The 23804-nt window shown below is 40.6% G+C and overlaps 2 protein-coding genes across 3 annotated transcripts in view; one reads left to right on the forward strand and one right to left on the reverse strand.

The window, feature by feature from the left end:
- Nucleotides 1–695: 695 nt before the first annotated feature.
- On the reverse strand, nucleotides 696–17302 carry dctn2 (dynactin 2 (p50)). The gene is made up of 14 exons (XM_087841040.1): nucleotides 16989–17302; nucleotides 16596–16664; nucleotides 12397–12493; nucleotides 10915–10976; nucleotides 10632–10730; nucleotides 8812–8972; nucleotides 7485–7638; nucleotides 7190–7255; nucleotides 6902–6940; nucleotides 6629–6706; nucleotides 5181–5252; nucleotides 4159–4261; nucleotides 3032–3123; nucleotides 696–1508 (listed from the first exon to the last, which is right to left on the reverse strand). Exons 1-14 carry the CDS (start codon nucleotides 17022–17024, stop codon nucleotides 1422–1424), a joined length of 1215 nt encoding a protein of 404 aa, XP_087697166.1. The 5' UTR covers nucleotides 17025–17302; the 3' UTR covers nucleotides 696–1421.
- A 1341-nt stretch (nucleotides 17303–18643) lies between these two features.
- The window catches only part of kif5ab (kinesin family member 5A, b), an 85484-nt gene continuing 80323 nt past the window's right edge, over nucleotides 18644–23804 (forward strand). For both annotated transcript variants that reach the window (XM_087841041.1, XM_087841042.1), the window contains exon 1: nucleotides 18644–19133. In XM_087841041.1, the coding sequence (XP_087697167.1) occupies nucleotides 19005–19133 (129 nt within the window). In that variant the 5' untranslated portion in view covers nucleotides 18644–19004. The remainder of the gene's footprint in view (nucleotides 19134–23804) is intronic.

A 23804-nucleotide genomic window follows, 5' to 3' on the forward strand; every position in this document is an offset into this window, starting at 1 on the left:
GTCAAATAACAACACAAAAACCTGTTTCATTACAAATCGTTAAATAACTCTTAAGTTTTTTTCCTTTTCCAATTTGCTTTATGTCCATCAGCTTAACCCCAACTAGTTAAAAATATCAAGTTACGGTGCTGTACAAAGCATGTACATTTATACATATACATACTTATATAATTATAAAAATTAGAAGCAGCAAGCAGAGACATGCTGACGACAACAACAAACAGAGAAAAGCAGGAGACAAACAGAGTTACAGGCCACAGACTGAGGGTGGATTTAGAGTCTAGACCTAAAAATCAGAGTTGGGGTATGTGTAATAAAATATGGGAAGCTTAATTAGAAACAAATATGTCAAAGTGGGCGACTAATCTGCTTTTATGGGTTTATTTGGCTCGTCCTAGGATTCTGTTTGGGTTTGATGCTATGCTGCCACCCAGTGGTCATACATATTGAGCACAACCACAAATGAAGACTTTATTTTGACAGGTCAGTTTAGAATTCAATTAGCCATCTGTGATTCTCCTACAGCTTCTTATTAAAAGCATAACACCAACAGCTAATTACTGATGACCAGGATCTTTTTGTTTAAAGGGTGGAAAACATTTGATCATCAGTATTTCACAAAACTTAGTTTTTCAGACAGGAAGCTAGGTCAATAATTACATTTAAAAAATAAAAGGAATGAAAGGAGGCGGGCCTTACAGCACTTTGTTTTATTGATCAGTTTCCATGACCACAGATGAACAATACAGTGAACTTGTAGGCAATGACAAAGCAGATTAAAAGTTTGTCTGTGGTGTCTGCTCTCTCAGTCATAATAATATAGTTACAAGCGACTGAGCGTGAAGAAACAATAAGGTACACAGGCATATTTACAAGCTGTCCTTCGGTGACACGGCCCTGATGCTCGCACATACGTGCTCTGCTACAACAACTTAGGACAATAGATCTTTATTTCTACACCGCTTTACACCGTTTTTCATTTCATCCATTTCATTTTACCAAAAATTTACAGTACAAATCCAGTAATCGCATGAAGGTCCAAAAGGAATGGTAGAATTTTCTAGTCTAATAATTATAAAAACAACCCGGTCTCTAAAACTCATAAGCTTAAGGGGGGGGGACTGCAATCAGCTGAATGAATAGTGTGGACAAATGTGGTTTCAGATGACAACAGTTTGATGCAAGAGAAAGGAAAAGAGGGTGGACAAGAACATCCGTCTCCTTTCGTTTTTCCATCATTTCCAACTTTCTAGCATTTCACTTAATGAAAAAAGGCAGAGGCGGAAGTAGAGCGCAAGAGAAAAGTGGCCGGAAAGGACAGCGTTAAACCAGTACATTCCCCCCCTTTACTGTGCTCTCTAGTCAACTCCAAATTGTCCATGTCCTACACTCTTCAGGACCAATCCAAACTCTGCCACCGTTTATTTTGAAAGCTTCTTCATCCTCTGGTCTAGTGCAGCAAAGTTCTCCTCTATAGCCACAAGATTTTCCTTCATCGTTTGCTGAACCTGGTAAAAAAGAAGAAGAATTAGAGAGAATGCTAACTCCAGAAGTGCGTGAGAGAGACTGATGGGACGGAGAGAGGATTTAAGGAAAAAGAGAAATAAGCGGTAAGAGAAATGAAGGTGCTTAAATATGGAAACCAAACAAAATACCAATCAGGTGCAGCCCTGTTAAACATCCATATACCTGAGTCATGTAGGAAAAGTGCTACTGATCATAAGGTTGGGCGATATGTAAAAATTTTCCAATAGACGATACATGATATATTCGCGCAGGTGACTTTTTGATGGGCGGAGCAATGTAATATTTTACAATATTTTCTTGTTTGTTTCAGAATTTATACCACTAATGCTACTTTTTGGATTACTCATTTATTTATATATTTATATGTGTTCGCTGGAAGAGACATTTTGATTTTTAACTTACTTTTTGTTTAATTTTGGATTTGTTGCTTGGTTTAGTGTGTAAGACAAACACTGGAACGGCCTGTAAACACGGTTAGAGTGGAAAAAAAAGAAAAGACAGTTTGTCTTTGTTTCCCTCCCCACTGTTTTTTAAAAAAATCTAAATAAAATTTTGTTTTTTCTGAACATAGGCCACCATCTTTCTTTCTTTCTGTTAGGAGTTTGAGTAAATGAATCGCTGCGTTTGTTTGCAGCTGGAAGAGGGTGCTGTTAAAACACTGCTATTATTTCTTCCATTGACTGCTTCTCTTAACTTCATCCAACATTATTAGCAAACTCACTCGTGGGCAAATAAATACATAACATTGCTCTTGTAAAAATGATCAGTGAGAGACTCAGCCTATCGTCGATTGGTCGATATATTCGTCCGATCGCCCAACCTTCACTGATGACAATTATTATTAGACAATATTGTTTCAGAAGGCTACACAAAACCCCCAAAAAAGAAACATTTCAGTGTTGATAAGAAACTGAAATGTCAGATTTAACAAGCCTCTGCGACACCAAAACATTGTAAAGAAAAACAAAACACATTTGACTGGATTGAGGCTTCTGGTTCCTGCCAGAAGCCTTGAACTGTGAAAGCAGACTGATTATTGCCTGAGAGGCTCTACAGAGCTTCTGTCCTCGTAATGGGAAGCTGTAGTTTGTTAGATTGTTACTTCTAGCTGTGAAAAGCTGCCTCGGCTGTGCACTCTGAAGGGTATTAGAGGACACTTTTCCCACTCATTCACTACACATACAAAGAGGTTACGGCCAAGTGTTTGAACATGTCAAGTTTTCTTTCACACCAAATTTAACATTTTCATCTGCTATTGTGAAGAAGTGGTTCACAAAGTTTCTACCAATTACTGCAGAAACGTTCGTTTCTGTATAACTGCTGGCATCTTTTTACATCGACCTGTGACACATTTCTGCTGGCCAGTGCCAAGTTTACCATGGCTGTAGTGGCTCACTCAAGCTGACCATTTAAGTGGATAAAACTGCTGAGTTCTACTCTCCCTGCAGCGCTGAGAAATTATTTATGTTGCTACAATTGTTCAACAGGTCTATGAACTTCTCACCTGTGTTAGCAGGGTATTATTGTCCTTCAGGGAGTTGTTGATCATCTGCTGAGTGGTATCCAGGTGTGTCAGCAGCTGGCCAAACTGCATGGCTGTGAGACAGAGGGTTGAAGTGAAAAGGGAGAATTAGATAAAGGACAGGAAGTAAGTAATCCTTAAATTCAAAACATCTGCTAAAAAAATGAAATGTCTTTGTTGTCAGCTGAAGGAGAAGGGCAAACCTAATCTAACAGTGATGAACGGCAGCTTGAAAGATTAAACTAAGTGTTTTCTTTTTCAAGTTTTCCTTTATTGGTAAAGAAAGATCAGAAGAAAAAAGGTGCAGCTAAGCTCTGTCGAGCAAAGAAGCTGCAATGTGTGACAGATCGGTGCAGAGACAGGCGGGATGATAAATGACCTCCTTCAGCTCTCAGAACTGAATTATCAATATAATCTATTAATGCCAAGGTTCCGCTTTCATGTGCTAAATAATAAAAAGATGATAATGTGATATATATAATATCATGCATCTCTGTTACCCCAAGGGGGTGTTTAGCAGTATTGCAAGATTTAGTTTAATTCCGTTACCATTTTGAGTCGCCCCTCTCAGTGATTTTTTGCCCTTTGTTATAATAGAACGGCACGGTTTAGGCTAATTCCATTATCTATTTGAATCCCGTTTTCCCTTAGTTTCATCTTTTGTCTCGCTCTCAGACGTTTCCACAGTGGATGCAAATGTTACTCTCCAACACAGATGCTGCCTGGAACGTGATCTGCGTTCACATCCTGTTATGTTCTGTGGCAACACCCAACATATTTTCAGTCTTTAACACCACATCCCATCCCCGCTAACCTACATACATTCTCTCCTTGAACTCTCATGGGTGTCATTTCAAGGTTCGTCCCCCCTTACATAAAAGAAGAGCACATAAATTATCTATGTTTCCATTGCGATCCTTACCGGGGGGAAATTTGCCCCAAGAGCAACATTATTACAATATTGGCCAATTACTGGCACACACTAACCAAGTACAATCATCTAATGTTAGAGTTTTAATACGCTCCTACACCCCTGAAACACCTCAGCATCTTCTGCATTTCATGGTTTTATGTGACTGGACGGAGCAGTTTCAGTTCCCGCGTGTTACCTTGCTCATGGAGCTCCTTCACAGCAACGAGCCTCTGCACCACCTGAGGTATGGAAGTGGACATGGCATCCCACTTCTGCACCACATCATACAACTTTGACACCTGGCAGGTAAAAAAAACACATTTAATGATTTTTATAGAAGCTGTCAGCCAGCAGAATTTTTCTGTATACACACACATTTAAGCCTCGGGTGACTTTGTGGATATTTTGTCCTGCTTAAACTGTTGCCTATATTTTAAACTTTCCTTCACATTATTCTGATGCCAGAACTAGAAATGTTGCTCGCATGCTTGAGATTTGAACTTTATTTCTTTTGGTCAGTTTACACACTGATGAACCAAAGCGCGCCGACACTTCAAAGGGCCTTTGAAGCCAGTTCAGGTGTTATTTTATGTTTAAAACCCAGTTGTGCTGGACTCTAACAACCTCTAACAAATAAAAATGAAAGATTTTCCAGTTATTTTTTTTTGCTTTACACACCTTTCAGATGGTCAAATACAATATTTTTCTAAAACACCAATATACCTAACACACACCAACCATTTATACCATTATTCATAGAAATTATATAATTAGCATAGCCTGCCCTCTGCTGGTCAATTACATATACAACACGTGAATGCATGAAATCTGTTAGATCTGATGTGAAAACCTGAATTGATTCATTATTTAGAAACAAAACAAACTAAAACCAAACTATTCGATTACACTTTGGTTTGGCTCTCAGAGGTTATGAATGTTGGCAGTTTGAAATATCAGCATTAAACTGAAATTGTATAAACAATATTCTTCCCACTTGCTACCAGACTTTTGTAAATATACACTAGAAGTTTATTGGAACGAGAATCTTGACACTGATGAAAACATTTCAGCTCTAATGATTACAAATGTCTGTCCGGAAGAAACATTTACTGAAACAGCCTCAACATGTGGTCAGTTTGAGCCTGGAAGTTGTAAAGAAACAGATCTGCAATTATTACAGCCTTTATTTGATACTGAAGGTGGTCAGGGGTTACTAACCTTGTTTTGTGTTTCAGCGTCTTCAATCGCTGCCTTGTGTTTAGCAATCTCATTCATCTTCCCGAGGACACTCTGCAGGAGAGAAAAAACATTATACATATACGGTAATTTATTCTAATTCTGCAAGAGGCACCACTTGGGGGCAACTAGTGTTTCACTGTAAACTGTGTCACAAGTAACCCAACATCCTGTCACTGTGGCATATTTTAAAACTAAAGATATTTATCAGCTGAGCAACAACATTAAGGCACAAACTATAAAAGCACCGACTCAAAGCTGGACCGACCTAAGCTTTGTGTAATACCCTCCACTCTGAACGTTCTCCTTAGGTTTCAGGTATATGTTGTTCTTAAAAAGCAAGCAGTGACCTAAAGACCTCCTCAGAGTGACTTTTTGGGCCACAAAGGAACTGCAGCTGGGCCGCAGTTTGAAATTACTTACAAGTATGTGCAGTTACATATTTATATTCATTTAATTACATAAAAACTGAATTAAAACTGGTGCTAGGCGGTGGTTAGTTTGTGATATTACTCTTTATTCTGGGCAAAAACTGAATGCTCTTGTATTGAAGTTTGTGTCCCAGTGGCAGGTGGGCTACACTGGCCTTCACAATATGCATATGACCGGATTAGCATTAGGAATTTATAGCCAACCATTTGTTGTTATTTTTTTAAAATACAATTTTCAAGGAAATACATAATTTTCTGTTATATTTTGATTAGACTGAAGATTTAAGACAAATTTGGGGCGATCTTGGCTCAAGAGTTGGGAGTTCGCCTTGTAATCGGAAGGTTGCCGGTTCGAGCCCCGGCTTAGACAGTCTCGGTCGTTGTGTCCTTGGGCGAGACACTTCACCCGTTGCCTACTGGTGGTGGTCAGAGGGCCCGGTGGCGCCAGTGTCCGGCAGCCTCGCCTCTGTCAGTGCGCCCCAGGGTGGCTGTGGCTACAATGTAGCTGCCATCACCAGTGTGTGAATGTGTGTGTGAATGGTTGGATGACTGGATGTGTAAAGCGCTTTGGGGTCCTTAGGATCTAGTAAAGCGCTATATAAATACTGGCCATTTACCATTTAAATTCCGATTGGATTTTATAGTTTTAAGTGGGCTGCAGCACTCTTGATTTTGGGAATAACTGCTATAGAGAAACGGGATGAGTTCTTGCAGAAAAGTAAAATGTTTTTTAGTTTTTGTTAGATACAAAAGCTACAGTCCAGATGCCCCTCCAACTGACACATCCGGGCCTGTCTCTGCACTAAACGCAATGGATGAAACTCAAAAGACAGCAAAATATATACAAAAAACAAAACCCACTACCATTTCAAACCAAAATGCATCTAGGAAAAAAACCTGATGTACAAATGTAATCAAGATGCAACTGTGTTGTCACTTCATATGGAAAGGCTGCCTCCTCCTAACACTGTGCTGTAATGCTGTACGGGGAGTAATCACCTGCAGTCTTGCCTCCACTTGATCCAGAGTAGCAGAGTCCAGAGCACTGACCCTTGCCTGCAGGAGCTCTATGGTGTCCTGATACAAAGGAGGACAAGTTTATATATAAAATCAAGCACAAAACTTTACGTTTTTGTTCCTCCTACTGGCACAGCAGCAATAAACAAACTTGAAGGAACTGATGTCACCTTTGAAGTATGACCCAGTTCTCTGGCTGCACATCAGATACCCAGAGTTTTGAATAGAGACACAAACTCCACAGTGTGTTCTTACCATCAAACTGGTTCCTTGAGCACCAGCACTCAGAGGTCCCTATAAAGTAAATGTGAAGAGGGAAAAATGCATTTTAACAAGAAACAACAAAGCCACCGCTTGAATTTACATAAATCAAGTGGAATATTTTATTTTACTTGAAAACAGAAGCAAGAAAATTCTGCTGTGAGTGTGACATAGAGACAGGCACACAGAATTAGTGCGAATGAGAGCAAAGACCCATGAAGACAATGCCAGTGTGTGTGTGTGTGTGTTTGTGAGAGAGAGACAGCGGGACTGTGTGTGTACCTGCTTGTCTGATCCTGAGCCAACAGACATCTCCAGCTCAGCTAGACGCTTCTCCAATTCCGCCATCTACAGAGACGGAACAGGCAACACATGGCTGGCTGTGACAACAAGCATCCCACAAGAGACACACAAACACCCACATGTATACCTTCCTCCTTTTGTCCTGCTTATTGCCATCGAGTATTCTGACATTCCACTCAGAAGAGCAGAAACAAAGCACGTCGAGGAGACCATACAGCCTCATTTTATGTGTGCATTCATCACAGACATTTATCCACCTCTCTTTCCTCTTTACCTTGGCAGACTCATTAAATTTCTCCTGCTCTGGTCTGCTGTGCAACTCGTAGAGTACCACTCCATCTGGGCCCTTAGTTAATGCTGTCGGCTTGCTGTCTCCTGCAGCGCTGCCACGGCTGCCCTTAGCGGCTTCCAGCTGGGTGAGCAGACGCCTATGAGAAGGGAAGAAAGACACAAAGGGATAATATGTTCACTATTGTTACCAACCCCATGTGCTGCCATGAGTGTGGTCTTCCCTCCCTCTCAATCCTTTAAGTCAGTGTTATTAACTGCAAGTGAAGGTTTGTGAAGGTGTTTTCCTCACTTTTTCTTTACTTTCTCTTGTTTGTGTTTTTCTCTTTTAATCCCACGGCTTCCTTTGCTTATGCTCAGTTGGGCGCTGGCATTTTTCAAAGATTTCTGTGTTCTTTTAGTTAATTTCCCTCCCTCGATCATCCGTCCCTTAGTTGTGTTGTGCTCCTGGTAGAGGTGGGAATCACCATACATCCCACCATACGATATTATTGCAATTTTTAAAAATATTTTGCGATATTCAGATTCTGTACATAAAGGTAAACTTTATCAATATTAATTTGATCTAATATCAAAGTCTCACACTCAGTCTTTCTCTCATTTCAGTTTTATTGTTGACAAACTGAACGGTTTGTATTACAGTCTAGTCCAACTTAACTGAACGCAACCATCTGGTACAATTATAGCTATTCTGAACTATGCAATTTATGAAAACTATGCAGCCCCTTCAGCAACTGAAGAATTTGAAAGTAAATTAAAACAAAATATAATTTTACATTAAATAAAAAAGTTTTAAACTTAATTAAAATAAAACATGTCTTAAATTAAAATAAGTAAACTGTCACATTTGGACAGTGAAGGAATGTCAGGATTCTTGCTCAGAAAAAGGATCAACATGCTCTGAGGTCAGAGCACAAAAACCTTTTTTGTAACAAAATATCGATTTCTGCTGTCCCTGTATCGATACATTATTAGCAAACAAAATATCACGATACTACACAGTATCAATTTTTCCCCCACCCCTAGCTCCTGGTAGCTATACCCTTAGAGATCAGCAACATTTATGTGTGCAATTAATCTTATTTCCTTACTACTCCATCTCATTATATCTGGTTAAAGCTTGGAAAATCCAATTCCCATATCAATCACTCTTATTCTCTCCATTTCTCCAGAGCACCCTCTTTCTTCCCAAGCATTTCAGTTTTTCAGATCACAGTGCTGGCACGATCTAACAGACTGTGGTGTTAAGTTTCAGGCTCCAGGTGCTTGCCCTCGTTTGTGCTTCATTGTCTTCTTAACTCCAGCCAACTCACCTGGCCAGTGCGCCATCTGGGTCAGCCAGGTCGATGTGTGCCTGTGGTCCAAGCAGTGAGTCGAGATGAGCTGAAACCAGCTGCTGTTTGAGCTGGGCTGCCTGCTGGGCCAGCACCACTGGAGTGAGGCGCTCCTCTGCATTACTTTCCTTTGTGGCAGCCTGGACGCAGAGAGACACACATCTTTGATGCCAGGTAATACAATCTGTGTAGTGCAGTATTAAACACTAATATTTTTGCATTATTATTTGATCATATAATATTTTTGGATTAGCTTTTGTAAATAAAGGCATATGGATCTACTTCTAGGCCATGTTGCTCGCTAACCAATCTAAAAATACAGAATTGCAAATAAAACTTAATGTGAACAATACAAAAATATTTACTGCAGTGAGCATGAACAGTTGTCTGTCTCCATTGTCAAGTTTGCTGATGATACTGTTGTTGTGGGCCTGATCTCTGACAACACGAACAGACCTGGTGTCAGGAGATTAACCTCCTCCTAAACATCAGCAAGACTAAGGAGCTGATCGTGGACTTCACTACAAAGCAGGCGAGGAATTACAAGCCCCTCATCATCAGTGGCACGCCAGTGGAGAGAGTGGACAGTTTCCGGTACCTGGGTGACCACATCACTCAGGACCTGTCATGGTCCTGCCACATTAACACCCTGGTTAAGAAAGCCCACCAGTGTCTCTTCTTCCTCAGAAGACTTAGAGACTTCCACCTGCTGCTGAGAGTGCTCAAGAACTTTTACTCCTGCATCGAGAGCGTCCTGATGGGAAACATCTGCACCTGGTTTGGGAACAGCACCAAACAGGACAGACGAGATCTGCAAAGAGTGGTGCGCTCAGCCGAACGCATCATTCGATCAGAGCTTCCTGACCTGCTGTCTATCTACACCAAGCGGTGCAAGACCAAAGCTAGGAAGATTATGATGGACCTCTCAGATCCCAACAATGAACTCTTCTCACTGCCGAGGTCTGGGAAGCACTTCCGCTCCCTTAACACCAAATCAGAGAGTATGAGGAGTACTTCTTCGCCCCAGGCTATTCGGGCCCTGAACCAGATGTAGGACTGGACTCACTCACATCACATCACCACACGCACTCTAGTTTTTATTCATAATTCTTTACATAAACTGTTTTTTGCACATTTTACTCTAAATTTCTAAGTTAAAATCAGGTTTTTTTGTAGTAATCTGTAAATGTTACTGTCAATTCTTACTGCCATTTAGTGGTCGGGTATTGCACAGCAATAAGCATTTCACCACATGTCATACTGTGTATAGTTGTGTTTGTGACAAATAAAATTTAAATTTGAGGGTGTGAGCTATTTCTTGGGCCATGACAGGGAGGAAACTTTGTTAATCAACATTGTTGGTTGTAATCTAGCAAATTTTCACAGTGGACTTTAGCTTTAGTGCATTGTTACGTCCCTCTGCAGCCACTAATCTCTTCAGTGTGTTCAGCTGGTGCTAATTGGCCACACCTAGTCAGGTGTTGATAAAAGCATACCTGAGGCAGGCTTTCAGGAAGCTCACTAGTCTTTCCCTTGGTGGCACCAGCCAGTTTAGCCAACCTGCTATGCCATTTTAAGATAAACCCTCTTCTCACTAACACTCTGGTATTCGTCAGATTAGGCTTTGGATTAGATTTGCTGAAATTGTTCCAACTCAATGGTGGCTCTTCCCTTCAATAAATGCAATACTAAATGAGCAATGTGGAGAAAGGCTACTAACATTAAGATACAGGTAGAAGAATGATCATCCCTCACACGCTCTTTTGGACGTGTGTGCACGTCTATTGCTTGCAGGTTACCTGGATGGTGTCCACCTCCTGCGTGAGCTCCTGGATCTCATTCACTAGGCGCTGATACTTCTGCTGAGGAGTCTCCTTCACTCCACAGCCCTCTCCAAGCTAAGCCACAGAGCAGAGAAACTGAATGATTATTCAATAACAAAAGAGCTGAGAGAAATGATCACGCCACTAGCATCACATGCTCTCTGACTTTTATTAGAAATGACAAACACAGAGTGAACAAAATAAAAAGTCTTTTTATGAGAACAAAGTAATGTTCTTCTGCTGAGCAGAATGTACTCACGATCTCAAATTCTCCTGACTCATAGCCAACTCTTCTGCTTTTACTGATTCTGTCTGAAAAGTCTGGAAAAAGAAAGGACAGATGTGTTGAGAGAGAAAGTGACAAACACGACATTAAAAGCTGAAACTGATGTTTCTAAGAATGCAAATCTATTTGTTATAGCACAAACTGAAGGAATAAAATATTTTAATTTGTTTTACATATTTATTGATTTTTGTTTTCTTTACACTAAAGAAGAAATTTATCTTATACAACAATTAAATACAAATGACAGCAGATGAAAATTTTAAAGACAGGGCAGCCAAAGAAGCAAAGGAATGTGTGTCATTTACTTTTCTTTTTTATTACTTTTGCCAATTTTAGCAATATGTTAACTTTATAGGCTTTAATTCAATGAACCAATTAATAATCTCCTAACTAACTGAAGCCAAAGCAGCTCTTCTGCATTCTGTACCTTATGCCGGGCTCACACTGTGCGATTTTTGGCCCATTTTGAGCCGATTTTTGAGTCGTGCGACCGTTTTAGCGATCGGCCCGATTTTGGCCTTCATCGTGCGTCGTGCATCGTGTAGTATACGTGGGGTAACGAGAAGCGATTAACACCTCACGACCAGCTCCCAATCATCAATCGCTTGGTCGTGAGGATTTTCAAACCTGTCACCGCAGTTTCTCACACTGCGCACGCGCAAACACAAATGTCAGCGAAAAAGACTGCGGAGCACGGCAGTGCAGTGTGTGATCTGGACACAAGCGATGGAGGCACTTGTAGAACTTTGGCAAGCTCATCCGAGCCTTTTCGATGTGGCCTCACAAAATTATCACAACCACAACAACCGTGGAAATAGTTGGATGGACATTGCTGCTCAATCACAGCTGCCTGATCAATATTTTTCATTAGCAATTTAGCAAAGTTGATGGCGGTGGTGTGCGTGTCTGTGTGAGTGAAAGACAGAGAGGGAGAGCAAGCGACAGAATTTCTGTTATAACCTTAATTTTATGGACGCACAGTGTGAGCACTCGGGTCGCATCAGAGCATCGGGTCGTATAGTGTGAGACCCTGCATCGTGACCTACGAACTTCTAACCCCTGCGAGTCAATCGTACAGTTTGAGCAGGAGCTGAATCGCGCGACTGACAAAATCGCACAGTGTGAGCCCGGCATTAACGAGATAGATATGTTAGCAACAGACTAAAGTAACACTTTGTTTTTTGTCTACAAATGTGACATGATAATTCATTAATTTCCACTCAAGTCTGTACATTTTTAATACCAGCCACAAATATATAATTTCATTTTAATGAAGGATAAATACTTTCTTAAAACACATGGATGTTGTAATTTGTAAAAATGGTGCATTTGACAGACAGTGGATGTAAAATGTAATAAAGAAACATGTGACCTAATGCAATGATGTGGTATACCACCACATATTTTGTTATTCAACTTAATACATCGTTATTAAATTAAAAGTGAGAAACTGACCAAGTCCCTTGGTGCTGACATTCTTGTCTTTGAACTTGTCATAAGCAGCATTGGGGTTGACCACAATCCTCTCCACGCTGTCACTGCAAAGCTCCTCCTGTCATTGAAAAACCAGGAAATAAAGTCAGCTGAACATCAACAAACTCACACAGTTAAATTAGCCAAATCAGTGAGCCAAAAGACTCAAAGCCCCAGGTGCACTTAAAATACATTGAAAGGTTGGTAAATTTGGACAGGAAACCTTTGTCTGATCACTGCCCAAAAATATGATTACCGTATTTTCCGCACTATAAGGCACACTTAAAATCCTTTAATTTTCTCAAAAATCGACAGTGCGCCTTATAAACCAGTGAGCCTTATGTATGAATTCTGGTTGTGCTTACTTAGCTCGAAATGATTTTATGCGGTAAACGGCGCTCAAAAATCTGTCAAAAAATGTTTTAGTATGACTTTGGTAAGCTACGAAGCTGCACCACTTAATGGATTGTCTGAGCATTACGGCTACCGTAGTCAGGAGCCTCGCTGAGGAATCTGGGTCCAAAAGTGTGTCCGCTTAAGGTACAAAAGTCAAACGAACACTGCAGCATTACTGAGAGTTAAAACTGTCTTTATTCTTTAATCTTTAATAAAATGATCAGCGTTGCTGCTTTATCAGGTGTAACAATTAAGTTTAACATCCAAGCATCCATGAAAACAGAATTTATTAAATTTAATGGAGTTAGACGTTAGCAGGAAGTTAGCTCGCTAGTTTCAACCTAAACATATAGCATGTTCTGACTGAGAGATTTCTGAAAAAAATTCAAACGTACAGCTCTGCTATCACTTACAACATAAACGAAGACAGAAAACTAAACAGCAGTGGCGTTTGTAGGGTTACTGAAGTTGGACTAGCTGGTATATAATGATGTGCTACGTGATTGCTAGCGACACAGCTATGCGTGTTGTGCTAATGCTAACTTTTTTCCACTCGATAAAAGCTAACGTTAGGGACAAATGCAGCCGCATGGCAGGATGCTGTAAACGGACCAAACTTCAGTCAGTAGAACAACTGAGATAATCCATCAACCGCAATGCGAGGTTAGTCATTAACATACTGCAACAACATGGGAATAGAGCAGCTGCCAGAGAATTCAACATTAATGAATCAATGTTACGGAAGTGGAGGAAGCAAGAAGAATGAGTTGAGTAAAGTTTGACATATCTGACTGTTTTGTTTTGCTTAATGCGCCTCATAATCCGGTGTGCCTTATGGTCCGAAACATACGGTAAGATCATTTATTGTGTGTATTATTGTCAACCAAGTCCAGATACCCATAGAAATTAAAACCCATTTTAACCATGAATCATCAGAATCTGAAAGCGTTTCACATCCATTGTTTGGTCCAGCTTTTACACAACCAGATAATTTCAAGGTCATTCATAGTTTCAGCAAAGACTGACTGTAGTGTCATCTTTACAAACAAATATGTCATCTGTGTGCTATAGGTTTACTATGATAAAACGATGTGGAGTGAATGGAAAAGGCAGAACCACAGCTGGAAGTAACTAACACTTTCTTTTCTAAATGACAGGTTTTGATTAGTGATTGGAAATACCATGGATCATTTGATCAAAACTTTTTTAGTGATCAATTACGATGAACTACATGCAATGGGTCGAATTAAAACAGTGCTGACACAAACACAAAGGTGCTATGAGTGGGCTCACAAACATCAGGATAAAAAGAGACACAAAACCTTAGACAAGTTACACATATGACATGATGGAGGAGGAGGAGGAGGAAGAGGAGAGTTAGTCAGGCTCTTACCAGCTCCTTGGGTTTCCAAAGAGTTAGAGAAAATAACGGAAGAGCAGAGGGAGAGAAAAAAAAATAGGGGGGAGAGAGAGAGAGACAACACAGATTAATGTGGTTATCACATGCCATGCACACAACAGGAACAGTTGGCCAAGGTCGGGGAAAGATAAGAAAGAAAGCAGTGTTCTGAGAGTAGCTGCCAAACACCCTGGAGACTTTGCTCAGACAGTTTAAGATGGTCTCCGAGTTCTTTCCGTCTTTCCCAATTCACCGTGATAATGTGGTCCTTTAATACCACCAAGTTTCTCTCCCTCATGATACCTTTTATAGTAATGAAGAGCCTGGTGTTTCAAAACATTAATTATGATTCAGAATGGAGGGTGAGGATGTCTAAAACAAGTCAAACCCCCAAATGCATGTATCCTCAGCTCATTAAACTGGAGTTCTTAGTTAGTCACATGCAGTTTATCCTAAATGAATCTGCTAACCTAAAACAAAGCACATGGTGAACTATATCAAAGTTAGAGCCCCAGTACACTGTGTGATTTACAATGTTTTAGTTCAACTAAAGTCTGCAAATCAATTCATCAGGAAAAAAATATAGCATCAAATTGGAGATTACCTAATTCGACAGATTTTTCTTTGAAGCTGGCTATGGCACTACACAATTAGTATGTAGTTTGCCAAAAGTGAAGAATTTTATAATGACAGCAGCAAAGAAGCAATCATCTCAATGTTGATCTGTGTTACATGCCGCATACATTCCATTAGTCAGTATTAGTACAGATGCTAATTTGCTGCCCTAGGTGAAATTATGTATAAACCAGTGGCCAACACAACCACATTGTTTTTGCCTAAGGTAACCAAAAGGATGGTGACAGAACAAAAACAAGCTTGTGGAGCTATGGCTAAGAAACCACTCTTGTGGAGCACACAATGCTAGAGCCATTTCCAAAGCTTCATTTTTGTCTGGCTACATTTCTACAACATGAGAACAACATAGGTGGAATGCGCACTTGACATATTTCTGCTTATTTTATGTAAAGCACAACAAACTATTCTCAATAGGCATTCACGAGTCTCATTATTGATCATTTTAAAGGTCTACTGCAGACTGTGAGTGACTTTCTTTTATATCCATTTTGCTCAATGAACCTGTAAGAAGTTATCACGCAATGTAAAGAGGCCGTTAAAATGTCCAGTTAGTCAGAACAGTGAAGTTAGCCAAGAAGCAATTATTAGAACATGACAGCAGGTTAAAAAGAGAAATCCCTAGAACAAATAAACACACTTATTTCTTCTGCCAAAAGCTTCACGCTCACACAGGCACACATTTGAACCCTCACTGCTTTGTCAAAGCATGAAAGAGTAAATCAATTCTGCTGAATACCCACCAACACCATTATCCCTTAGAAATTTTTAAAAGAGCAGCAAGAATAGGAGGAAAAGAATCAATTCCTTCCACTTCACAACAATCAAAAAGGGTTGAATTACACTGCACAAAGAGAGTCGCTGATCTATTTCTCATATCATTCCAGTCATTAGAGGCAGAAATAGTGACTATGGGAATTTAAAAAAAACAAAAACATGCATAAAAAAAGCATTAAGCTCACTGAGAGAAAAATTGAGCCAGTCTTACTTGTACAAACTAGGGTCCCAGGAGGGTGGGGGAAGAGTCAAAACAAGGGCAAGGGAATAGGAAGAGCAAACATGAAAACATGGAAGGAAAATGCCAATTAGCATTCTCTCAGCTGGTCTGAAAAAATAGCCCAGACATGGTTAAAACCAAAGTCAGACCAGCTCACCAAGAGCTGTCCTGATAAACAAGCCTGAACTCTTGCAGTCACAAGAGTTCGATCACTATTGATGACAGCAAAAGAGATTTCTAAAAAAGACAACGTCAGTGCCTGAATGTTTGGTTTGCTGATATGCTGTGTCTGAATCCAATTTTAAAATGCTTCTACTGACATTTTTGTTTTTATTATGCACTTGTGCCTTAGTTCTGTCAACATATGAAAATAATTTAAAAAAGAAACATACATAACAGGGACAATGTGTGGAAGTCAGTTGTATGTATTGTATAAAATATGAACAAAGTTCACTACTTCAACTCGATATTTTAAACAAGAGCATCAACAACGGGGTATTTGTACACGTCTTACAAATAGTATTTCACTCGCCCTGCAGAGCTGGTAAGGACAGGAAAGGCACAGGGACAGATTCTTTACATGCATAGTACCGCTGACATATCCGCCCTTTGCCATGTAATTTATACAGTAAAAGTGAGAAGCTGTTATTCCGTACTGTCAATCATAAATCTACGTGTAAACACTTGTTAGCTAGTTAGCTGAATGTGCAGAAAATTAAAGAACAGGCAACTTGGGGGGGAAAGGCGCCCACTTACCGACTCAAACTGAGCCTGGTCATCCTCAGGAAGGTCACCGGTTTCATACACGTCCGGCTCGTTAAACGCCTGTGCAAACAATTAGATAAACAAAATAAGGAACAGTTAGACATCCCGGTTATTACAGCTTGCCTGGCCAACGCCCCGGCCCATTCAACAACAACTATCTCCTAACCCTTGCTTCTGGTGTTCCGTAGCACAACTCGGGGAATTAGCTGAAAAATAAAGCAACTACGGGATTACAGCTGTAAACGCCAGCTGCGCGGTGAGTGCAAACAAAAAGCAGACAACGAAATAAACGGCAGAGATGTTAGCTAACTTAGCTGTCAAAGCCTGGAGATAGCACTGCCAGTTAGCAGTATAGCCATCTGTCTGCTAGCGTTAGCCACTTACAATTCCTGGCAAATTTGCGTATTTGGGATCAGCCATGGTCACCGGGAGGGAAAAAAGAAGACCAACGAATCACAAAAGAATGTAATAAAACGTGCAAATTATCGCTGGACAGAGTCTGAGTATGACAAAAGCTAACGATGGATGAGCCAGCAGTCTCCCAGCCGGCGGAGCTTTCCAAGCCGATGTGGTCGCTAGCTTGACGTGACGGCGTGTGCCCTTGATTTGTGTACAGGCACCGGCAGGTGGACTGTCGTGCGACTGCTGCGTCAATTGAAAAGAGTTCGCCGGCTTACCGAAGACAATAAAACAATCATACCCGAAAACGAACACCGCTTTCACGCATGCGCGCCTTTTATTCAATAAGACTCAATAAGGCTTTGGTCTTTTTATTTTATTTTCCTATTAAACGCGATATTAGCTGTCGCATGCATTATCTTCAATTCTTCAATAACATTTATGTTTATTAGTTTTAAATAAAACACGTAACTGTGTTGTAACATAATGCCGTCAAATGATGGCGCCAAAGAGTTGTTTTTATGTTTTTAAGAAAAATTTGGATCAATGGGTTCAAAGATCCTCGATTAATAGGATGATTCACGATCAGGAAAAGACCAAGTTGTCGTGTTTTCCCCTACATGTTATTAAATTATAAACACGCATCTTATATTATGTCGTTGCAGCTTCTCCCTAAAAGCTGTAATACTGCTGTGGGTCGATCTGTCAACAACTTATGAATAACCCTGATGTGCAATATTCTTCTGCTCAAATCGACATGTTTGAAAATAATATTTATAATTTACGTTATATACTTATGTACATTTCATAATATGTAACTAACTCATTTACAGTGCATATGCAGTGGATGCTCTTTTTCAAGTGCAGTTGGTATAGCCGACTTTAAGAAATTAATGCACACAGAAAGATGCTCACTCATCATGAGGGGTAATTGGCTTGCTAAGACAGCTGTATAAGTTCCCGTTTGGCTCTTGAATATCTTATATGAATCTTTTTTAAAAAACCCTCTGATGATGATGTCTAGGTTGTTTCGATTTTCATGAATTTTAATAAGCATACCAAAAAAGTCTGTTGCAAGCCTGAGGGCACGGAGTTTGAAAGACATGTGCATTTACCAATCGGGGTCTGATACAAGACGTGCACTGCGGGAACTCCCCCCAAAATAACATCTCACCCGTTTACTCATATATGCGAATCTGATCATTCTGACTTTTTGTTTTGTGTCAAAGGCTTCTCGTTAACTTCACAGTGCGCTGCTTAAGACTGGAAAGCCTCTGGGGGGAAATTATGAACCCTTTAGTTCCCACATGACTACCCTCTCATGCAAAACAGCATTGCCATGACGACCAGACTGGTGCAGCCCTAGACCCGCTCCTTACAAACTACTGTTTTCAGAAATGCCTCCGTAAATGCCAGAAATACTTCGTACTTTTGCAACAGCTGCTGCATCTGAAACATTGAAGAAGTTTCCATGGAGGCTAATTCATGTATATATGACAGAGTTGGAGCGCTCCTCCCTGCTCTTCGGTCCCTCTGCCCGCGGTGCTGATGAGAGAGGATTTGAGTCGCTACCACGCCCCGCCCACAGTGAGAGAGCAGGGCTGACAGTGATGCAAGGCATGCCTCTGAGAAGCCTGCAGCCTATCCAGACCGACCGGACCGGTTTGGACTCTACTCCCCATTTACAACTCTCCATATGTTCTCCACCGCCGAGATGCAGCTCAGCTTTGATTTGAGGGCAATTTAATAAACACCCAGGAGCTGCTTCTGTTTTGCTTTTATTTTACATTTCTTTTAATAATTTGCAACCCCAAACTCCAAATGCTTCGCCTGCCAGTCTCGCTTTGCATGTGGCTATATCCGGTGGTTCCAGTTTGCGTGCAGGTGCTTTAGGAGAAAAGGTTGCACAGGGGCTTTTTTTTTAAATCAGGCTATTATTTTTATTTTTTTAAACTCCTCTTTATCTCTTTGGAAGCTAAACCACAAATTTTTATTTTCACAATGGCCGATGCGAACGGTGAATGCAATATCAAGGTGTTATGTCGATTTCGTCCACTGAACCAGTCCGAAATTATCCGCGGAGATAAGTTCATCCCAATATTTCAAGGAGAAGACACTGTCATCCTCGGGGTAAGTTTTTTTCCCCACCTTCCTTCCATTCTGCCACATCTCCGTGCACTTGATGAACGCTAGGGGTTACACTTATCATCTTACTCACACATCTGATAGGCAAGCGGCCAGACTGACGACTGGAAGCTTAGAGGCTTCTGACAGGGATCAAACTAAGTATAGCCTCTGTCAATAATATCGATACTGCGATTAGCCTGCAGCATTAACCAAGTGTGTGATGCTGCTGTTAGTGGGAAACAAGGCTTTCCAAAAATCTGTCATTAGCCTAAGCCCAAGATCAAAATGATGAAGAGCCATTCCCCAGCATCACCTTTCTTCAGGATTACTAAACTCCACAAAGCAGAGAGCTTTGCCAGCCTTGTGATTAAAACCATTTTCAGAAATGCCTCTGAATCTTGACCCCACCTTTGTGATCCAAAGCAAGTTCATTATTTGCTCCTTCTCCTGTATTGATCTGCTGACATTTGGTGTGTTTCCCCGCTCAGAAAAATTATGCAGTACTGATTGATCTCCTTGTTTATGCATCTTGTAGTCAGCTGTTAGAGCACTGTTGAATGATCAGGTGGTGCAACCCTAATGAGAGCCTTAATTATGATCTGGGGTTGATTCTGTTCAGTGAATGGATTTTGTTTCAAGGCAAACTTAATAGAAGCTGATGATTGCTGTCATGGCTTTGGAGTAGCAATATAATGAACCAAAGCATAAAATATTTATTTGACTTATGGATTTGTATGTAAGGGTGTGTTTACTATTGCGACTGGGATCCCTCCACCACTGACAGCTTTGCACAATCGCTGGCATGCACGAGGAAAATTAGAGTCTTCTAAATGCGATTGGTCTTTTTGTGTATAGCACATCTAGGCCGAGGCTATCCTGCACAAACATACACACACATAGATGCATAAATGCACGCCTATAATTAAATATGGACACAAACATTCATTTTTCACTCCTAACACCCACATTCTAGTGGAGCGCACTCTCCACCAGAATGCACACGTGAACAGACACACAGAGATGGAGAGAGTGAAATCCACACCCATTTGGCCCGAAGGTTGACTTTAAGTGCCAGAAAATCCCTGTCTGCTCACTCTGTTGCCACACACACACACACACACACACACATATACATATACACACGGATTAAAATGCAAGATATCTTTATTAGGGTTGACATCCCGGCACGACTTTCTTGCAGGAATGTCTTTCTTTCTGGGTTGCAGCAGCAGGACATCTCGAGAAGAACGAATGCTTGTTATCACATTATTTTGATGCTTTTTGATGATGGCAGGTTGGCATTATAGCAGCTTGAAATCATATAATTCAAGCATCAGACTTGACAATTGTATTTAAATGTGTTTGGGTTGGGTTGGAAGACAGCAGAATAATAAACACATAATTCAGATGTTCATTCAGACGATGAAGACATGTGAAAGGCCGTGTTTCGGTTTTAAAATTCACAAATATGTTAAATGACTGTATGTCTTTTGAAATGAAAGGGCAGTACTTTAGCTCCATTTAGGCTATTTAATATTGAAAAGAAGCAACGCATGCTTCTTATTAGCATATAGATGGCAAAGGTTGAAATATAAGGTTTGAGGAAATGAGGTAACATCATGTTGCCCACTTAAGTTGAACTGTACTCCGTCACTATGGTGAGAGCCTGCTGTTGTTGCAGTATTTGTGGCAGAACAGTGCAGTTTTCTGCCTATATTTCCTCTCATTTCATGCACCAACCGCCCCTCAATCGCAGCCAGTACACCATGTGTGAAGTTTTCATCTTTGTGAATGTAATGCATGAATGTAAGTGGCTTTTGGTGCATAAATGTTTTCAGTGTGTGTCCCTCTACTATCTCAGAAGAAGCTGTTAAAAAAAGTATATGTCTCCTGTGAGTTGAAATGCCCCGGCCGTCAGATTGCATCAGGATTTAAAATATCAGGACGACAGGAAAGCAGACCTGCTGCGAGAACCCTGTAGTGACAGCTAAGCACCCACATTTTGTCGGCTAATAAAAACAATTCGCATCCGGGCAGTGGTGATGGGCCTTCATTTGTCTGTTTGAGGATGACTCCTTCCCACAACTTGTTAACTGACAGAGGCAATGATTTAGGCTGTAGAGTGATGGTTTGACTGCACCTGGATGGCAGACAAGGGGGAACCCGGAGAGATTAAAAATTGAAGGAGATGGCCTGTCGGTACACTGTGAATTGATATAGTAGGGAACATCTCTGGCACTTTCAAACAGTTTGTGTTGGTGAAGTGCAGAAAAAACTTCTGTGCAAAAGAACAAACAACGAAAGACTCCAGGATCAAATTTGATATGAGAACTTTGACACATTCACATCAGTGCGCACTTTAGCAGTGAGAAGTTCAGAACCAGTAAGAAATGAAAAAATAAGTTTTCATCAATTCATTTGAACCGAAGCAGGACTGTCTGGCTTATGAACTGTTCATTTCAAGGAAGAAAAAAGTGTTGTTTTTCTTTTCTCATCAAACAGCTTATCTTGCATAAATGATGTTTGGCTTCTGCTGTTAAAGTTGTTGAAACCACTGGCTGTGTGACAGTAATAATTATTCTATGCTAATTGTGTCTGTGTGCAGCTAGGTGTTGGGCAAGATGCCTTTCACCTTGAGAACTCGGGGCTTTAATTGAACCTCGTGTTTGATGGCTTCCCTGCTGTTATAGAAGATATAGGCCCATCCGTTTGACATCAGAAGCGAGGAATCGGTGTAATTTATCTGAAGTGTGGTGCAGCAGCAGAACAGGAGTGCAGTGTGTTTCTTTGATTGCGTTGTTCGTCTCACTAACACAGGCAGAGAGAGTTTAAAAGCTGAAAGAGTGCAGAGCAAAGTGGCTAAATAAAACCTAAAACTAGCAGAAGAACAATGCGATCATTTATCACGGATCATACATCAAAACTCCAGTCAGCCTTCTTATCAGTTCCTCAAAGCACTTTCAGACGTTATCGTCATCAGGCTAAAATGATAACAACGGCAGTATGGCACATTATCTTCTCTGTGTGAGCCCAAAATGAATGTGTTTATTATTCATAGTTTTTTATTAATGTCTGTTTTTTTCACTGTCAGATTTGCAGCCACCTGTGGAGCTACGCAGCACTCTGTGGCTGGGTGACACTAATAATCACTCTGGCTGTACTGCCCCAACGAATGGCCTTTGTGTTTGCTCCACAGTGGAGTGACACAGCTGTCTGAGTATTTCACTGCCTGCAATAATGCAGCATCATAAAGGCCAGATTGTCCCTCCTAATCTTCTGGTAGTCAAAAAAAACCTGTGATGGTGAATCACGCTTTCGGGTCTATGAATAAATAAGTGATGGTTGCAGCCTCGGGGGCGAAAAGATATGGAATTTTTTCTTTCTTGCTGTCCAGTAGTAACATGTAGATATTGAATAGGCATACTAAAATTGTATCATATTCATATATGGATCATAGCAGGAGCAGCGTGTGATAAGAAGTTCTGAATTAAGATGCTTATGAAAAATGTTAGAACTATTATAATTCAATTCAATTTCAATTCAATTTTATTTATATAGCGCCAAATCACAACAAAAGTTGCCTCAAGGCGCTTCATAGATACAGAGAAAAACCCAACAATCATATGACCCCCTATGAGCAGCACTTTGGTGACAGTGGGAAGGAAAAACTCCCTTTTAACAGGAAGAAACCTCCGGCAGAACCAGGCTCAGGGAGGGGCGGGGCCATCTGCTGTGATTGGTTGGGGTGAGAGAAGGAAGACAGGATAAAGACATGCTGTGGAAGAGAGACAGAGGTTAATAACAGATATGATTCAATGCAGAGAGGTCTGTTAATACATAGTGAGCGAGAAAGGTGACTGGAAAGGAAAAACTCAATGCATCATGGGAATCCCCCGGCAGCCTACGTCTATTGCAGCATAACTAAGGGAGGATTCAGGGTCACCTGGTCCAGCCCTAACTATATGCTTTAGCAAAAAGGAAAGTTTGAAGCCTAATCTTGAAAGTAGAGATAGTGTCTGTCTCCTGAATCCAAACTGGAAGCTGGTTCCACAGAAGAGGGGCCTGAAAACTGAAGGCTCTGCCTCCCATTCTACTTTTAAATACTCTAGGAACAACAAGTAGGCCTGCAGAGCGAGAGCGAAGTGCTCTAATAGGGTAATATGGTACTACAAGGTCATTAAGATAAGATGGGGCCTGATTATTTAAGACCTTGTATGTGAGGAGCAGGATTTTGAATTCAATTCTGGATTTAACAGGAAGCCAAAACAGGAGAAATATGCTCTCTCTTTCTAGTCCCTGTCAGTACTCTTGCTGCAGCATTTTGGATTAACTGAAGGCTTTTCAGTGAGTTTTTTGGACATCCTGATAATAGTGAATTACAGTCATCCAACATGGAAGCAATAAATGCATGAACTAGTTTTTCAGCGTCACTCTGAGACAGGATATTTCTAATTTCTATAAGCATGCCACATTTGCTAAATTACTGTAATTATTGTTATTGTAATGTAACGGTGAAGCTTTAAGATCATTTATAGGTTATGAAAGTGATCTCAGTAAGTCACATGATTGGGTCTCACAATAGTTTCACCTGAAACCTCTGCTGATAATGACCCGCACCCTTTTTCACACCTTGGCTCATGTGATTAGCGCATGAGCTGAGGGCGGCGTTAAAAA

This window comes from Neolamprologus brichardi, chromosome 5, assembly GCF_056152115.1.
Source record: "Neolamprologus brichardi isolate AB-2024 chromosome 5, ASM5615211v1, whole genome shotgun sequence".
NCBI lineage: Eukaryota > Metazoa > Chordata > Actinopteri > Cichliformes > Cichlidae > Neolamprologus > Neolamprologus brichardi.

What these genes read in the sequence shown, in the direction of transcription:
- dctn2 (XM_087841040.1), bottom strand. Translation starts at nt 17,024, where the DNA reads ATGGCTGATCCCAAATACGCAAATTTGCCAGGAATT. An exon ending in ACCAGGCTCAGTTTGAGTCG is followed by an intron (nt 12,494 to 16,595) that starts GTAAGTGGGCGC and finishes TTTCAATGACAG; the next exon opens with GAGGAGCTTTGCAGTGACAG. An exon ending in AGTCAGGAGAATTTGAGATC is followed by an intron (nt 10,731 to 10,914) that starts GTGAGTACATTC and finishes TCTGTGGCTTAG; the next exon opens with CTTGGAGAGGGCTGTGGAGT.